General features: G+C 42.3%; 1 protein-coding gene across 1 annotated transcript in view; it reads right to left on the bottom strand.

Annotated features, from left to right (window-relative positions):
• Window positions 1-6,250: 6,250 nt before the first annotated feature.
• LOC145399440 (putative 4-coumarate--CoA ligase 3) overlaps window positions 6,251-15,979 on the bottom strand; it is a 30,383-nt gene continuing 20,654 nt past the window's right edge. Inside the window, exons 7-11 of the mRNA XM_080272056.1 lie at window positions 14,884-15,055; window positions 12,517-12,686; window positions 11,010-11,165; window positions 7,045-7,145; window positions 6,251-6,431 (exon numbers count right to left, since the gene is read on the bottom strand). Coding sequence (XP_080128182.1) covers window positions 6,251-6,431; window positions 7,045-7,145; window positions 11,010-11,165; window positions 12,517-12,686; window positions 14,884-15,055 — 780 coding nt within the window. The remainder of the gene's footprint in view (window positions 6,432-7,044; window positions 7,146-11,009; window positions 11,166-12,516; window positions 12,687-14,883; window positions 15,056-15,979) is intronic.

The raw sequence follows: 15,979 nt of genomic DNA, 5'->3' as shown, positions 1-15,979 counted from the left end.
TGTGTGTGTGTATCAGTATGTGTGTGTGTGTGTGTGTGTGTGTGTGTGTGTGTGTGTGTGTGTGTGTGTGTGTATCAGTATGTGCGTGAACCTGTGTGTGTGTGCATCATTGTGTGCATGTATCTGTGCTCTTATCTGAGTGTGGTTGTATCATTGCCTGTGTGTATCAGTGCCTGTGTGTATCAGTGCCTGTGTGTATCAGTGCCTGTGTGTATCAGTGCCTGTGTGTATCAATGCCTGTGTGTATCAGTGCCTGTGTGTATCAGTGCCTGTGTGTATCATTGCCTGTGTGTATCAGTGCCTGTGTGTATCAGTGCCTGTGTGTATCAGTGCCTGTGTGTATCAGTGCCTGTGTGTATCAGTGCCTGTGTGTATCAGTGTCTGTGTGTATCAGTGCCTGTGTGTATCAGTGCCTGTGTGTATCAGTGCCTGTGTGTAGCAGTGTGTGCGTATATTAGTGTGCGTGCGTGCTCTGATCAGTGCTTGTATCAGTGTTTGCGTGAATAAATACGTGCGTGCATTAGTGTGTGCCTGCTCCATGTGCGCGTGTTTAGTGCGTATGTGCCACAGCGTGTGCGTGCATCACTGTGTGCGTGCACCAGTGTGTACGTGCTAAGTGTGTACGTAGTCAAATTGTGTGTGTTCAGTGTGTACTTAGTCAAATTGTGCGTGTTCAGTGTGTGCGTGTTCAGTGTGCACGTGTTCAGTGTGTACGTGTTCAGTGTGTGTGTGTGTGTGTGTGTGTGTGTGTGTGTGTGTGTGTGTGTGTGTGTGTGTGTGTGTGTGCGTATCAGTATGTGCGTGAACTTGTGTGTGTGTGCGTGCATGTGTGCGTGTATCTACTGTATGTGCTCGTATCTGAGTGTACGTGTATCAGTGCCTGTGTGTATCAGCGCCTGTGTGTATAAGTGTGCGCGTATATTAGTGTGCGTGCGTGCGCTGATCAGTGCTGGTATCAGTGTTTGCGTGAATGAGTACGTGCGTGGATTAGTGTGTGCCTGCTCCGTGTGTACGTGTTTAGTGCGTACATGCCGCAGCGTGTGCGTGCATCGGTTTGTGCGTGCATCATTGTGTACTTGCTAAGTGTGTACGTAGTCAAATTGTGCGTGTTCAGTGTGTGTGTGTGTGTGTGTGTGTGTGTGTGTGTGTGTGTGTGTGTGTGTGTGTGTGTGTGTGTGTGTGTGTGTGTCGGTATGTGCGTGAACCTGTGTGTGTGTGCATCATTGTGTGCGTGTATCTGTTCTCGTATCAGTGCCTGTGTGTATCAGTGCCTGTGTGTATCAGTGTGTGCGTATATTAGTGTGCGTGCGTGCTCTGATCAGTGCTTGTATCAGTGTTTGCGTGAATGAACACGTGCGTGCATTAGTGTGTGCCTGCTCCGTGTGCGCGTGTATAGTGCGTACATGCCGCAGCGTGTGCGTGCATCGGTGTGTGCGTGCATCAGTGTGTACGTAGTCAAATTGTATGTGTTCAGTGTGTACTTAATCAAATTGTGCGTGTTCAGTGTGTACGTGTTGTGTGTACGTGTTCAGTGTGTACGTGTTCAGTGTGTGCGTGTTTATTGTGTGCGTGTTCAGTATGTGCGTGTTTATTGTGTGCGTGTATATCGTGTGCGTGTTCAGTGTGTGCGTGTTTATTGTGTGCGTTCTCAGTGTGTGCGTACTTACTGAATGCGTGGTGTGTGCGCGTATTTACTGTGTGCGAATACCAGTGTGTAACTCAAACTGTACGCATGTTTTTAAGAGTGAAGGTATGAAAAAAGTTGATGATGATGATGATGATGATGATGATGATGATGACGGCTACGATGGTGGCTGTGGTGGTGGTGATGGTGTGGTAATTTTGATGATGATGATGATGATGACTTTTTCTAGTTCTTTTTAATCTGGAAACTTTTATGTTATCAAGGAGGATTCTGTACTCTACTCCTTTCACCTTAACTTGGCCCAAATTTTCGTCCATTTGCAGCTTTTCACGTGTCTCAGTTGCGTCTTTGAAACAGCACTTCTTCGTGACTAGCATAATATTCTATTGTTACAACTCAGCATTCGAGATAAAGAGATTGCAATTTAGGCCAAGTTAGAGTAAAATGAGTATAGTGAAGGGGATGGGATGGAGGGATGGAGTAGAGAGGTATACGAGACAGGCGGGTGTACGTTGGGGGAGGGCAGCGAAATGGCAGTGTATAGGGCGACATGGAGGCGATTTGTTTGTGGCCACCCCTTACGGGTTTAAGGCGTCTGGCTATAGATAACTAGACAATTAGGGCTATAGATATAGGTGACGATACACTACTATTAAAATTACATCTATTTCCCTTATTTTCTACAATTCCTTTGGCCTACAACGCTTCCTGGCTGACCGTAAGATATCCCCGTGTCCTAATTTAGTCACCTTAATGGCAAAAACAGCAAAACCCAACACTTGCAGCAAGAGGAGAAGCCTACACACCATCACTACCCCCTAACCAGCAAAACGACGTCTATTGCCCTCATCTGTTGAATCTATTTGACCTATGTCACTTCCTGGTTGGCAGCAAGATACCTCTGTGTCCTATCTGAATCATCTCAATGGCAAAAACAGAGAAATTTAACCCCAGAACAGTAAAATTTAACACTTACATCTGGAGACGGAGCCGACACAGCCTCACCCTCTTATCGTCCGAGTACCACTGACTGACCAATGGAATGCCATACTTGTCCAGCCCAGAAACTCGTGTGAAACTTTACCCAACTACATTTACAACCACTAGAGGGTACGGAGGCCCTCTCATCTTCAGAGTAACTCTAGTATTTTATTCTAGCTAATTCAAGAGGCTATTATGCACCTGTGAGCTATTTATAAGTGTCTGAGAGCGTTCATGCTGTAATTATTAACCCTCCTTTGATCGTGACAACTCTAGTACTTTTCTTTTATTAGACTCCAGACGATTTTATTCAGCTGGGGATAGGTCTTAGGAGACTGAGTGCATAAGAGAAAACCGTCGTAGAGGAAGCAACAGAGACCGTAGCAAACAAAGTCAGAAATTATACTTAGATGTTTACCATACTCTATTCACTTTCACTTTGCCTAATATTGCCATCTCCTCACCTTAAATACTGAGCTATAAGGATACATTAACACTAGAATATAGAACAATACTCTCTTCTCCCTAAATGGACCTAAAATTACCATCTCTCCATCTTGAATGCTGAGTTGTAACAATAGATGAACACCAAAACATGATGCTAGTCACGAAGGAGTGCTATGTAAAGGATGTAGAGCCATACCATTGTCATTTCTTGGCACTGGGCTACGTGAAATGAGTAAAATTACCTACACAAGGAAGGAATCTGGCCCATGTTAGAGGAAGACCTGTATAGTCACGAAAAGGTGTTATGGAATGGATACAGAATTTCACTTTAACTTGGCCTAAAATTGCCATCTCTTCATCTTGAATGCTGAGCTGTAACAAGAACCTGACATTAGAGTATGATGCTAGTCACGAAAAAGTGCTGTTGGAGATGTGTAGAGCCGTGTTATCTTCTTCTTCTGCCTGTAATTATGCTATGAGAAATAAGCAGCAAATATAAGATCTCAGCCATGTTAAGTCTGATAAACTATACATACAGCTTAATGGAACGCTCTGATAAAAATTACAGCTATAATCTCATTCTACAACTCCCTAGCATCTGTCCCTTGGCGATTTATTTTGCTTATTACACCTTGCTCTCCTACTGTGCTGTATAAATACTTCAAGCTTTACCATAATCTGTATAAGAAACGTACAAAAGGATGTTAATCAGCCTTGTCCAAAAATATATCGCTATAGGAAGTCTTTGGTTGACTAGTGGGAGGTGCCTGTGTGTTACCATGGCAACCTCTCACACCACCAGTTACATACACACATTTTCCCACCAGCAAGTTCAGTTAGAGAGTATTGTGTGTGTGTGTGTGTGTGTGTGTGTGTGTGTGTGTGTGTGTGTGTGTGTACAATCATATCAGTGTGACGTGTGCGTGTGTGTAGTCATGTGAGTATATTTCACGTACATGTGTAGGTGTGTATGTATAAACAGTCTTATCAGGATGACGTGTGTGCGTGTGTGTATGTGACGTACATGTGAAGGTGTGTATGTGAGTGTGTTTGACGTATATGTGTTGGTATCTATGCGTGTGTATGTACTGTACGTGTATGCTTCGTGATGTGTGTGCGTGTATGTATGCATATATGTATGTAGTGTGTACACATTTGTGATATATGTATGTAGATGTGTGTGTGTGTGTGTGTGTGTGTGTGTGTGTGTGTGTGTGTGTGTATGAAGTATTTGCGTGTGTGTATGTAGTGTGTGCGTGTGTATGAAGTGTGTGGGATACTTAGGAAGTATTCTATCCCCTTCTCCCCGAGGGGAAAGGACTCATGAGATAACCGTGACTGGGAGCTGGCTTAGTTTCCATTGATAGTACCCCTCTGGGGAGGGGGGACAGAATACTTCCTCAGTATCCCTGCTTGTGGCAAAAGGGGCACTTTAATCTCCATCCTTCCCCTCTTCCCACTCTGCTCCTGTACTTTATCTGTCTTACCTCTCTGCCCTACATTTTCACTTTAATACCCACCAAACCCTCTTCCATTATAGTGCCATGTAGTCAGTGTTTTAGCTTGGTACTGGCGCTTATTATTCACCTCCTCTTGTACTTCATGTATCTTATCTCTCAGCCTTATATTTTCACTTTAATAACCACCCAACCCCCTTCCACCTCAGTGCCATATTTTCATTGGCTTGGTGCTAACTTTTTTTTTTTATTACTGTATTCAATGCATTTCCACTGATAGTACAGTATATAAATATATCCTGTGCTACTGGACACGAGAGGGTTTATGTTACGGCACATGTGTGCAGATTTAAATAAACGATTGGTATTAAAATATGCCAATCAGTGATGTGTAGTAATGTACCCAATGTGCTGAATAACCTAACTTAGGAATTTTTTTATTTTATTTCCCAAAACAACTAGTATCTGAAGTGATCTCAGTAGCCTAACTGATAAGGGTTTTTACTTTATCATTATCCATTGAATCAGTAGAAGTGCTGTAACAGTGTGAACAGGAAACTTCACTAAGCATACCCTACTGGAGTGCATACTGTTTTCATAGTGTCTGGAGTTAAAAGTACTTTTCCATAAATGAAATTTAGAGGCTAATTTTTATTTCACATTGACTGAACTTGAACTATACTGGACTAGCCTAACACTCTTATGTGAGATTTCTCAAAACTAAAGGGAGATGTAAGATTTCTCAAAACTGAAGGGATTGGATTGGATAATCGGAAAAAAAAGGAAAAGGAAAAGCTAGCACCAAGCCACTTATTGACTCTATGGCATTTAAAAGGGGTTGGGTGGGTATTAAAGTGAATATATAACGCAGAGAGGAAGCCATCTAAATACGTTTGCAGATGATGCAAAAATTCAAAAGAAAATTACTAACATAGATTCTTGCAAAGAGCTGCAAGAGGAATTGAACAAGCTTCATGAATGGAGCAATAAATGGCAAATGGAATTTAATGTGGATAAGTGTCATGTAATAAAATTTGGTAAAAGTGAGAAAAGACCAGATTGGTATTATAAGTTAGGAAGATCAACCCTACACATATCAGAAAAGGAGAAGGACCTAGGAGTAATTATCAGTAACAGACTATCTCCTGATGATCACATCAGTGAGAAGGTACGAAACATGTATACATTGCTTGCTAATATGAGAATAGCATTCACATATGTAAATGAAGATATGCTGAGGAAGATGTTCATCAGACCAACTCTGGAGTATGCATCACAGTAGTCTGGAATATATATATATATTGCTACGAAGGGCTTTATAAAGTCAGCCCGGAACCGCAGAATGAAATTGTCCTTCTGCAGTCAACTAACCTCCTTTTAAGTGACAGGGAGTGGATTGAGGGACGTTTGTATAACCAGGCAGTTTCACCGCCGTCATATCAGTGCCACCGCGTGAAGGCGTCCCTCATCAGCACCCGTCTGATGATGGCAAGACTGAAGCAAACACACAACACCGTACTTGTAAGGGTTAACTGGGTGTGAAAGGCTTCTGACACAAATTCCTCACCGATTTATGACTTGGCTTGTTTTTGCATTCTGTCTCACCAGTTTAGTCGAGAAATGCAAGATAGTGACGATTGTGCTGTTGCTGCTGAAGTGACAGGAGAAAGAGAAGAACTACAAACAAGAATTTTATTATTACATTAAAATCCACGCCGATTCATCCTCTAGCAGCCATCTCCTTCAGTGTTCGTCTAAGCAACTTTCCCGTGGCGGATTTGGGCAGCTCGTCGACGAACACGATCCCCCCCGCCAGGTGCTTGTGCTTGGCCAGGCGGGTGGAGATGAAGGCTTCTAGGTTCTCAGCGGTCACCTTGTCACCCTTTCGAACCACGTAGGCCCTGAAAGAATTTGTATGAAATTATCTTGACTATACACTATTTATTTTTACCATTTTTACTATATCCTCACTGTAACTGGAGGAAAATAATTGTAGTCTCTCCATCTTAAGTGCTGAACTATAGCAAGAGGTTAATACTTCAGTATGGTGCTAGTCACGAAGCAGTGTTATAGAAAGGATGTAGAACCGTAGTGGTGTCCTATTCTGCCACTGAGCTGCGGGAAATATACTATAAAAAGATGAAATATCCTCGTAGTAAAGCTGAATGAACTATAGGTGGAGATTTTTGTCCCTTTACAGCATATACCATGTATATCAGTGGCTGAATAAGGTAATACTGCAGTTAACCTTTCCAATGAACTTCGTGATTAGCGCCATATACTGCTGTTAATCTCTTGTCACAGCTCAGCATTCAAGGTTGAGACTAATTTTATGTGGAGACGCAAATGTGGCGTCCACCCGGGAACCAAACCTTCACACTCTTCCCCGCGCCTCACTGTGGCGAAGCGCTGCCTGCCCCTTCAGAGACGGCCCTGAACGGGCGGTTGCTTGAATGCGGTAGATGGGTCCGCTTGGTCAGCCAGACTGATTTACTCAACTACTTTTAATATTACCTGGGCACTTCGCCAGCCCTGTCGTCTGCTACGGCCACAACCCCCGCCTCTGCTACTCCTTCGTGTTTCATTAGTTCCTGTTCAACTTCTGACGGCGATACCTGTGAAGAGGACTCAAGGTTAGTACAGTGCTTCCTGGAGAGAGTGTGTACTGTACAAGGTGATTCGCAAATAGCACCCCACCAGCTCAATCTGCTGGTGTGGGCGTGGTAATGGGAGTAGGAACTTAATAAATACTGCAGGGTACACACTGATTAAACTGCCTAAGCCGTCCCCGCAACACACTAGAAAACACCGGGCGGAGTGGAAGATGAGCGGTGTTTATGAACCACACTGCATTTCTCGAGGGATCATGAGGTATTCTTAAATATTTGGGGCCACAGAATGTCCAGTAGTCTTTTCATGCTAAATTGGCTTATAGTTAACATCTCTCCATGTTCAATGCTGAGGTACAACAGTAAATTAACACTACAGTCGCGGCGCGCGACTCTGAGGTTGTTATTATCGTGCCCTGGCAACCTAGCATTCAAAAGTGCGTCTGATTTCGTATATAATATTAGACGCATGGAGCCTCTGTGGTACAGTGGTAGAGTGTGCGTTTGGCACGCTGGTGGACGAGGGTTCGCCTCCCGCCAGAGTTGTAAAAACTTTGGGAATTGTTCACCGAGCCACTTGCTACTTTGGCAGACATAAGGGGTGCTGTGGTTGAATCAGTATCGCATACTAGTATGCTTGCACCCAATCGGCTTAAGGCGGGCCGATTACACTTGGTTCACAGACTACACACACATCCAAAGCCACTACAACACTACAATTACACTTACAAGCATTTTCACCCTAAATACAGTCTCTACCAGACAGCCTAAGCCACTGGGTAGAGATACATTGGCTTGTATCGTCCCTGCTTCGGTAGGGATAGGCCGGTCCTGCAGTGGACCTCAAAGGCTGATGATGATGATGATGAGACGCATGTGATTCGTGTATAATGATTATGTTCGTGTATAATTACATCCGTGTATAATATATTCGTGCACAATTGTATGTTCGTGTATAATATACGAAATCGGACGCACTTTTGAATCATAGGTTGCCAGGGTACGATAATGACAACCTCAGAGTAGTGCTCCGCGACTACAGGATTTGGTGTTAGTCATGAAGAAGCCTATGGAAGGGATGTTGAGCCATAACATTGCATTACTCTGCCACCGTGGTAGGTGATACAAGCTACAAAATGACGAAAATCTGAGCCACGTTTTGGTAAAAACAAGGATAGTAATTTTCCTAAAGCATAATTTTCGGAGTAATCCCTTTTCGTTAATATTGTAAACTGCAGAAACCGTACCTGGAAGCAGTGGAAGATAATTCCTGAAATTCTGAAATGAAAAATTTTCTAAGAACACATTCATATGCAATGCCGTGACAGACAATTCGGGAAGCAAGGTCTACAGCTAAAAAGAAAAAAAAAAAGAGGGGGGGAGGGGACCACACTCATTGCTGGCTGGTTATTACTTCAATTACCGGACGGCGATGTTTGAGAGGGCACTTTGTAACCAGTAGGGCAAAGGGCCATGTGCTCTGGCCCCTCAAAGTCATATCTGTGCACGCCTCAGTTCACATGGGATCTTGAGGGAGTTTGGGTTGAGAACTGCCTTGCACCGTTATCAGCAAATTGACTATCTGGGTGCTTCTGAAAATTCAAGATGCCGAACAACAAATCAAAATTGACAATCTGCTTGGGTTTTTTATATTCCACGATGCCGAAGAATATATCAGAATTGACAATCTGCATTTTTTCTCTTTTCAAGAAGCCGAATATGAAACTAAAGCAGCTAATTGGCTTCACGCTCCAGCTGGGTGCTTCTATGCCAATCCTGGAGTTAACCACAGACACCCCAGTGGTTGGCAAAAACATCAAGCTTACATTTACGCCATTGAAGTGAAGAGAATAATAATTTCGATAAGAAGAAGAAATGTCCTCGTATCCTTGCCACCTCCTGGGGATTTTATTCGGCTCTGAGATGATGTTTTGGAAAGAAGATATTGACTTAGTTTCATTATATTCTTATCGTTTCCATGTGACTTTCTTCGGTTTTGAAAAATTTTTATGACCTAGATAGAATTTTGAGAAGATTTTTTTTGTGAGGGGGAATGGATGGAGTTTTTGGGATATTATAAATGGCGTTCAAGATTTTTTTTTAACTAGGAGTTTTGAGATTTTTTGAAATGGTAAAAAAAAAAAAACTGAGCTGGAAGGAGTTTTGATTTTTTTTTTTTATTTAATTGGAAGGGATTTTGAGTATACATTTTTTTTGACAGTTTTGATTTTTTTTACTGGATGGATTTTTGAGATGCCATTTAACTGGAAGGAGTTTTTTGAGATTTTTTTTTTTTCAAATGCAGGGAGTTTTTGATTTTTTTTTTTTTTTTAAGTGGAAGGATGTTATATACTTAGTTTCATTATGTTCTTGTCAATCCTGTCGATTTTACTAATCTATTATTATTATCTTCTTTTTACCAGAATGGGTATATACTGGCTTACTTAGTCCTTTCACTACTATGGCACTTCTGAAGCTGAGGGGTGCTGGAGGGGGATGCCTTCATGTGGTAGCACCGACATAACCGGACGGATCCACTGCCCGGTTATACAAGCGTCTGTCAACTCCCTTCCTATCCCCCAAAAGGAGGATGGTGGACTGCCAGAGAGGGGCAACGTCACCCAGCAGCCCATTTGGTTCAGGTTTTCGATGAACCCGTGTCTACAACAAGAGCAACAAATACAGCTACTACTACTACTACTGCTACTGACTCTAGACGATTTTATTCAGCGTATGGAGAGATATCGGGCTGAGAAAGTGTTAAAGGAGCCTCTCTTGAACCCCTTCCATACATATAATCTCGCCTAAAGCTAAAGAAAAACAGAGCCAGAGGGCAGCAAGAAACTAAAAAATACGTCATTGGAGTGAAGAGATTAACTATTAACTACAATATTCAGTTTTTGTAGACAGGATGGTCCAAATATTATACTTTTTCTACACCGTCTGCTGATTTTTTTGTGTCATCAATGGATGTCCTGTATCAATGACTAACTTCCTACTCCCACTGCCACACCCACGCCCACACCAGCAGACTGTACCGTCCCCGCAGCACATAAATACCCCCAGGTAAGTTTCTGGTGGCGTGTTGTTTATGGAGCGCCATGTATTATTCTTGTTGCTACCGGTCGACTTTTTTCCACTCAGAAGAGCGTCCAAGTAACGAAGGGCGATGTGAAGGCCGTTATGAACCCCTTCAGGTCAAAAAATGTATCGCAAGGTGAATAAAATCGCCTGGATACAGCAAGAATAATGAAACATGTTCTCTTCATACATTTTAATACATTATGCAAACTCCACCAAAAAAATATGAATCCTAAAGTGAATGAAATCTCCTGGATACAGCAGGAGTAATGAAACATAGTCTAGTCATACGTAACAGGTATATGTTGTGTATACGTGACTGTGCTTTAGGTGTGTATGTGACTGAATCTGCAGACACCATGTTCGCGGCAAGCATGAGTTACCTTTATGTCTGTAGAACAATGCAGGTGCCCACTCCTGCGGGATGTAGGCTGCTACAGCTGGTTAGAAAACGTGCAGCTACAGTTCGTATAGTTTCATCTGGTAATCATCTGTACCTTCATTCAACTTATTTGATGGACAGGTATAGTCAGACTGGAATACAAATCTAACTAGTAACCAAACAGATGTATTCCTACCTCATAACTAAGGCTTATCCAGCTTCCAGCAACCATGACTTAACATTCAAGTTGAGGGTATGACACAGTTTTGCCAGATGAAAATAAACCGATTAGAGGTGGGAACACGCATATCATCACACTGTCAATCCTCAATAATTGTCAAGATTGCAAGATGGAGTTTCTATTCAACGCATGTAGATACAACGACTCAGTAAGACCTGTGACCCACCTGATTACCCTTAACCTTGATGAGTTCCTTGATACGGTCCACGATGTAGAAGTAGCCATCCTCATCGTAGGTCATCACGTCTCCGGACTTCAGCCACCCGTCCTCCGTCAGGATGTCACGCGTCTCCTCCGGTCTGTTGTAGTACCCCTTCATCACCTGTTGTGTAAAAACGGGAGTGAGTTATATTGTACAGTATGCTAATATCCTTTAGTATGGTAATGATGTAAACTATGACGATATTAAAGCATGCCAATACTTCCATCCTATTCATACCCAACAGTAAATGACAAGGTCGGAATGAACTCCGAAAGAGCTAAAAGGTGGGGGGAAAATTAGGCTTGCGAACAGACGACAACCATAGTACCTCTGAACCTCTTCCCACACTCATTCATACACCATTTTATTTTTTTACACTTGGCCCTTCGATCAAGACAGCCCTGAGATCTAGCAGCATAGGTCTAGCAGTGCAAGGATCCGAATTAAACCCTACATTGCTTTACAAAAAATAAAAAAAGTCTCGTTTCTAAAGCAGGCAGTCACCAAAGCAGTTCCAAACGTCTTCTAACACTCAAACACAAATTTATACACTCATGGACAAAAGTTCATCTATTATTCCCCTGCGTCTACTTCACAGATAAGGTTTGTCCGTCATTTCCTTCTCTGGTGTACATCATATACCTGAGCATTATCTGGGGGCACAGAAACATAGCTAGCCTTTCTTAGCTTAGGGATATTAGCTATCTGAGGAAGTGAAAAGCAGAAAAAAAAAAATGCCAGGCGAACTTTTTACTGCAGTGGAAAGTTTAGATTCACGATTCTCCTATTTTCCCTAATGGTAGAGGTCTTGCGGTGTCAGAATTCACCACTCTGACACTGAACCTTGCAGTAAGTTTCTTCCCTGAGCCAATGTGTTCGTGTGCACTTAGAGCCAATGGTTCATCCTTAATTCATACCCAGCTGTAAGTATCCTGGTTTGGTATAAGCCTGGATTGAACAAAATAGTCACAGTTTCATTTCCGAGTTGTGAGTGACCGAAGCAGCTCCGAACCTCCTCTCATTCTCGCACATACACTTGACTTTCGATCAGATGATGTATCGTATGCCTTCTTCCTGCTCCTATCAAACGATTTTAGCTTAGGACGTATCCCCAAGTAGGGTGAGGGGAAATGAAGCCAATATCTAACCTTTCTGTTCAAAAACTCTCTCCTAAAATGAATACAAACTTCTGGAAAAAAAAAACAAAAAAAGAGTATGATAAAAATGACATCTGAGGCAACTGCTTAAATACGTAGATTCTTATACTAGGTTCTCCCCTGTGATCCAGCAGCTAAGGTATATCAGTGTCAGACTTCGGAAGAAACTCTAAAAAATGTAAAAACGAAACAGTTCCGAACGTCTCTCTCTCTCTGTCTCTCTCTCTCTCTCTCTCTCTCTCTCTCTCTCTCTCTCTCACACACACACACACACACACACACACACACACACACACTGGTAGGTTTGCTCTTACACTGGGTCCCTTGATCCAAAGCTCCCCCTTCTCCCCTGGCGGTAGTGGCTTCCCGGTCTCTAAGTCAACTACCCTGGCACTGAATCCCGCCAAAAGCTTCCCCGTTGAGCCGATGCGCTCTTGTCCTCGAGGTGTGGCCATCGACGGCATCGTTTCCGTCATCCCGTACACTGTGGGGCAGAAGGCAAAGGGCTTAGACTGGAATTTTAATTAGACTGTAGTTATGATTATTTCCTAAACATGTAAAACTAGCAGTAGATGATTCGCTTTAACGTGGCGGAGATTTTCGTCCCTTTGTAGCTTATTTCTCGTTGCCCAGTGGCGGAATAAGACAATACGAAGGTTGACCATCTTTTCAATCGCACTTCTTCGTGACTAAAACCAAATTCCAGTGATTATCCCTTTTTACAACTCAGCATTCAGGATGGAGATATGGCAATTTTACGCCAACTTAAAGCGTACAGAGTATATACACGCAAACACCCATAATTCTTGTTGCCCGAACTTGGACTAAAACCACCATCTCTCCATCATAAGTATTGACTTGTAGCAATAGATAATCACCAGAATATGTTGCTACAGTCATCAAGAAGTGCTATGAAAAGGTTGCAGAGCTATCAAGAAGTGCTATGAAATGGTTGCACAGCCATTGCATTGTCATTTTTCTGCCACTGAGCTACGTCAAACATGATGCAAAAGAACACAAATCTGGGCCAAGTTAAAGAAAGTCATATGACGCAACACACACACAGGACACGTATTTTGAATGACACAGGATTTCGTAATGCCTTTTCCTCTGCGATTTAGTTTGCATATTGCACCTTCACGTCCTTGGTTCGTTATTTATATCATTTTATGATGGACATAGTGAAATGGCGGGAGACAGGGCGACATGGAGGCGATTGTTTGTGGCCACCCACGATGGGATTAAAGCGTCTGGCAATAGATAGATAGATCGATATAGTGTGGATCAGTTATACACAAAAGGATAGTGAGGTTTCATATGCAGAATAAATCGTAAAGAAAGAGGTGTTAGGAATCTCCCAAGGCACTTAGACTAGGGACCCCCACCTCAACATCGTGTAACGTGTCCTTCAGCCTCTTCTCCTCTTTCCAACCATCTTAGTAACAAAAAGATTTATTATTATTATTATTATTATTATTATTATTATTATTATTACCATCATCATGCTCCCATAAGTCTAGATCTCGTGCTCAGCCAAACTCTCTCTCTCATTATTATTATCATCATTATTATTATTATTATTATTATTATTATTATTATTATTATTATTTCTATGGGTGTAGATCTTTGGCTCATCCAAACTCTCTCTCTCTCACACACACACACACACACACACACACACACACACACACACACACATTCTATATTTTGTTCTTGTCATCTCCAGGCGACCTTATACTACTACGAATGACTGAGTAGCGATGGGGTTAATACACGATAAATTATTCACACAACATCCTCTCCATACCACTTCTTCGTGACTAGCATCGTATTCAAGTGTTAAAAGCTACATTATTTACTCTGCATCCTCTCCATAGCACTTCTTCGTGACTAGCATCGTATTCAAGTGTTAATAAAAGCTATATTATTCGCTCATCCTCCCCATAGCACTTCTTCGTGACTAGCATCGCATTCTAGTGTTAATAAATGCTGTATTATTCGCTCTGCATCCTCCCCATAGCACTTCTTCGTGACTAGCATCGTCTTCTGGTGTTAATCTATTGTTACACCTCAGCATTCACGATGGAGAGACGGCAATTTTCGTCCACTGCAAGACAGTGTGTGTATCGCCTGCCACGCCGAGTCAATGGTGTGCAGAGAGCAAGAGAAAAACCAGACCTGTCGTCGGACGGAAGGGGTTAATGCCTAAATAAATAAATAAATAAATAAATAATAAGAAATCGCTTCTACTCATTAACCGAAATAAATACACAATTATACCAGTATGTGTTATGAAAACGTTACTGCTTTATAAACTACAAAATAAATAAAACAAGTAAACACACATTAGCCACAAATTTTTTCATTTTTTTCATTCACTGCCAGACGCCATGTATCCCAAACGGGGTGGCCAAGGGCTTAGAGTTAATTGTTTTACAGGGAGGGGCACTAATCCTCCACCAACCCCACTTGAATCACTCACTCACTAACTACAAATGAATAAATAAATAAATAAACACAAGTAATCGCTTTCATTCGACATTAATACCCACAATAAATATATAAATAAATAATCAGCCTTCATTCACAAATAATAAAAATTCAAGTAAAAAGTTATCGCTCTCACTCGTTGCTAATCATAAATAAAAACAAATAAAAAAATAATAATGGGCTTCACTCACGATCTTGAATGAAAATCGGATTGGGCGCCTTGGCTTTGAGGGCGTTGGCGTCCTGTTGGGAGGAGGGGGCGGCTGAGCATATGGCCACACGCAGGGAGGCGAGGTCAGACGAGGTGACGAAGGGCTGCAGCAGGAAGTTGAGTAGAGGCGGTACCAGGTGCAGGATTTCGAACTGTGGGACGAAGGGCCATGTTAAAAGAGGCTTGGAGGAGGAGAAAACGAAGAAATTAAAGATAATATCAGTAATTGTAGTACTAGTAGTATTAGTATTAGTTGTAGTAGTAGTAGTAGTAGTAGTAGGTGAATGGAACGCTGATAACGGAGAGCTGGAGCTCCCGTTTCATCAGCCCTCAGGACTACTCGTTGTTTCTGACCATCCCCCTTTGCTGAACTTTCTCGGTGTTTCAGTAATGCAGAAAGTAAGTCGGCATACTCTCAGTACAAGTTTCTCTAACTCTCAACACCAAACTACTTGCACATTACACACCACCCTTCCTATTCAAAATTAAGAGAAAAAAAATGGCATCTTACTCATCCTAACAGTCCTGAGGGGGAAGGGGGACCATTAAAGTCACCCACCATCCGTCCCTCTCCCGGTGACGAGCGAGAAATGCCTGGAACTACTGTCTGACTCATTTCTGCATCATTCTAGGTCTTGCCTCTACCTTTCTCTCTGTTGAACACCACCTCTCCTCCTCTAAACCTCACGTTCTCATTCTCATGGGGACTCAGCTGTCTGAGACGAGTGATAGCAAACCCTTCTCTGTATCCTCCTACTTTCTGCATACTCACTCAAAAGCCAATTGTGGCTGTTGTCTGTATGTACACAACAGCGTATCTTGATCTCGTGTTCCTAAATTTGAATATTCTAAAATCTCTGACTCTCTGGCTTTGGTTATCCTGTCATTCTCTGACTAATTATACCTGTGCTGTTTACTTATCCCTTGATTCTAATGGCTACGAAAAATTCTTTGACAATCCTACTTCATTGATGGAACACATCCTATCATTTTCCTTCACTGAGGTCTCCATTCTAGGTTATTTCAATGTACACCACCACCTTTGGCTCTCCTCTCCATTCACGGATCCACCTGGT

The sequence above is a fragment of the Coenobita brevimanus genome, chromosome 49 (assembly GCF_032717465.1).
Source record: "Coenobita brevimanus isolate Jiangsu-jjx chromosome 49, ASM3271746v2, whole genome shotgun sequence".
NCBI classification, from domain to species: Eukaryota; Metazoa; Arthropoda; class Malacostraca; order Decapoda; family Coenobitidae; genus Coenobita; species Coenobita brevimanus.
Note: the sequence above shows the minus strand (reverse complement) of the source record. Positions and strands in the feature narration are given on the sequence as shown.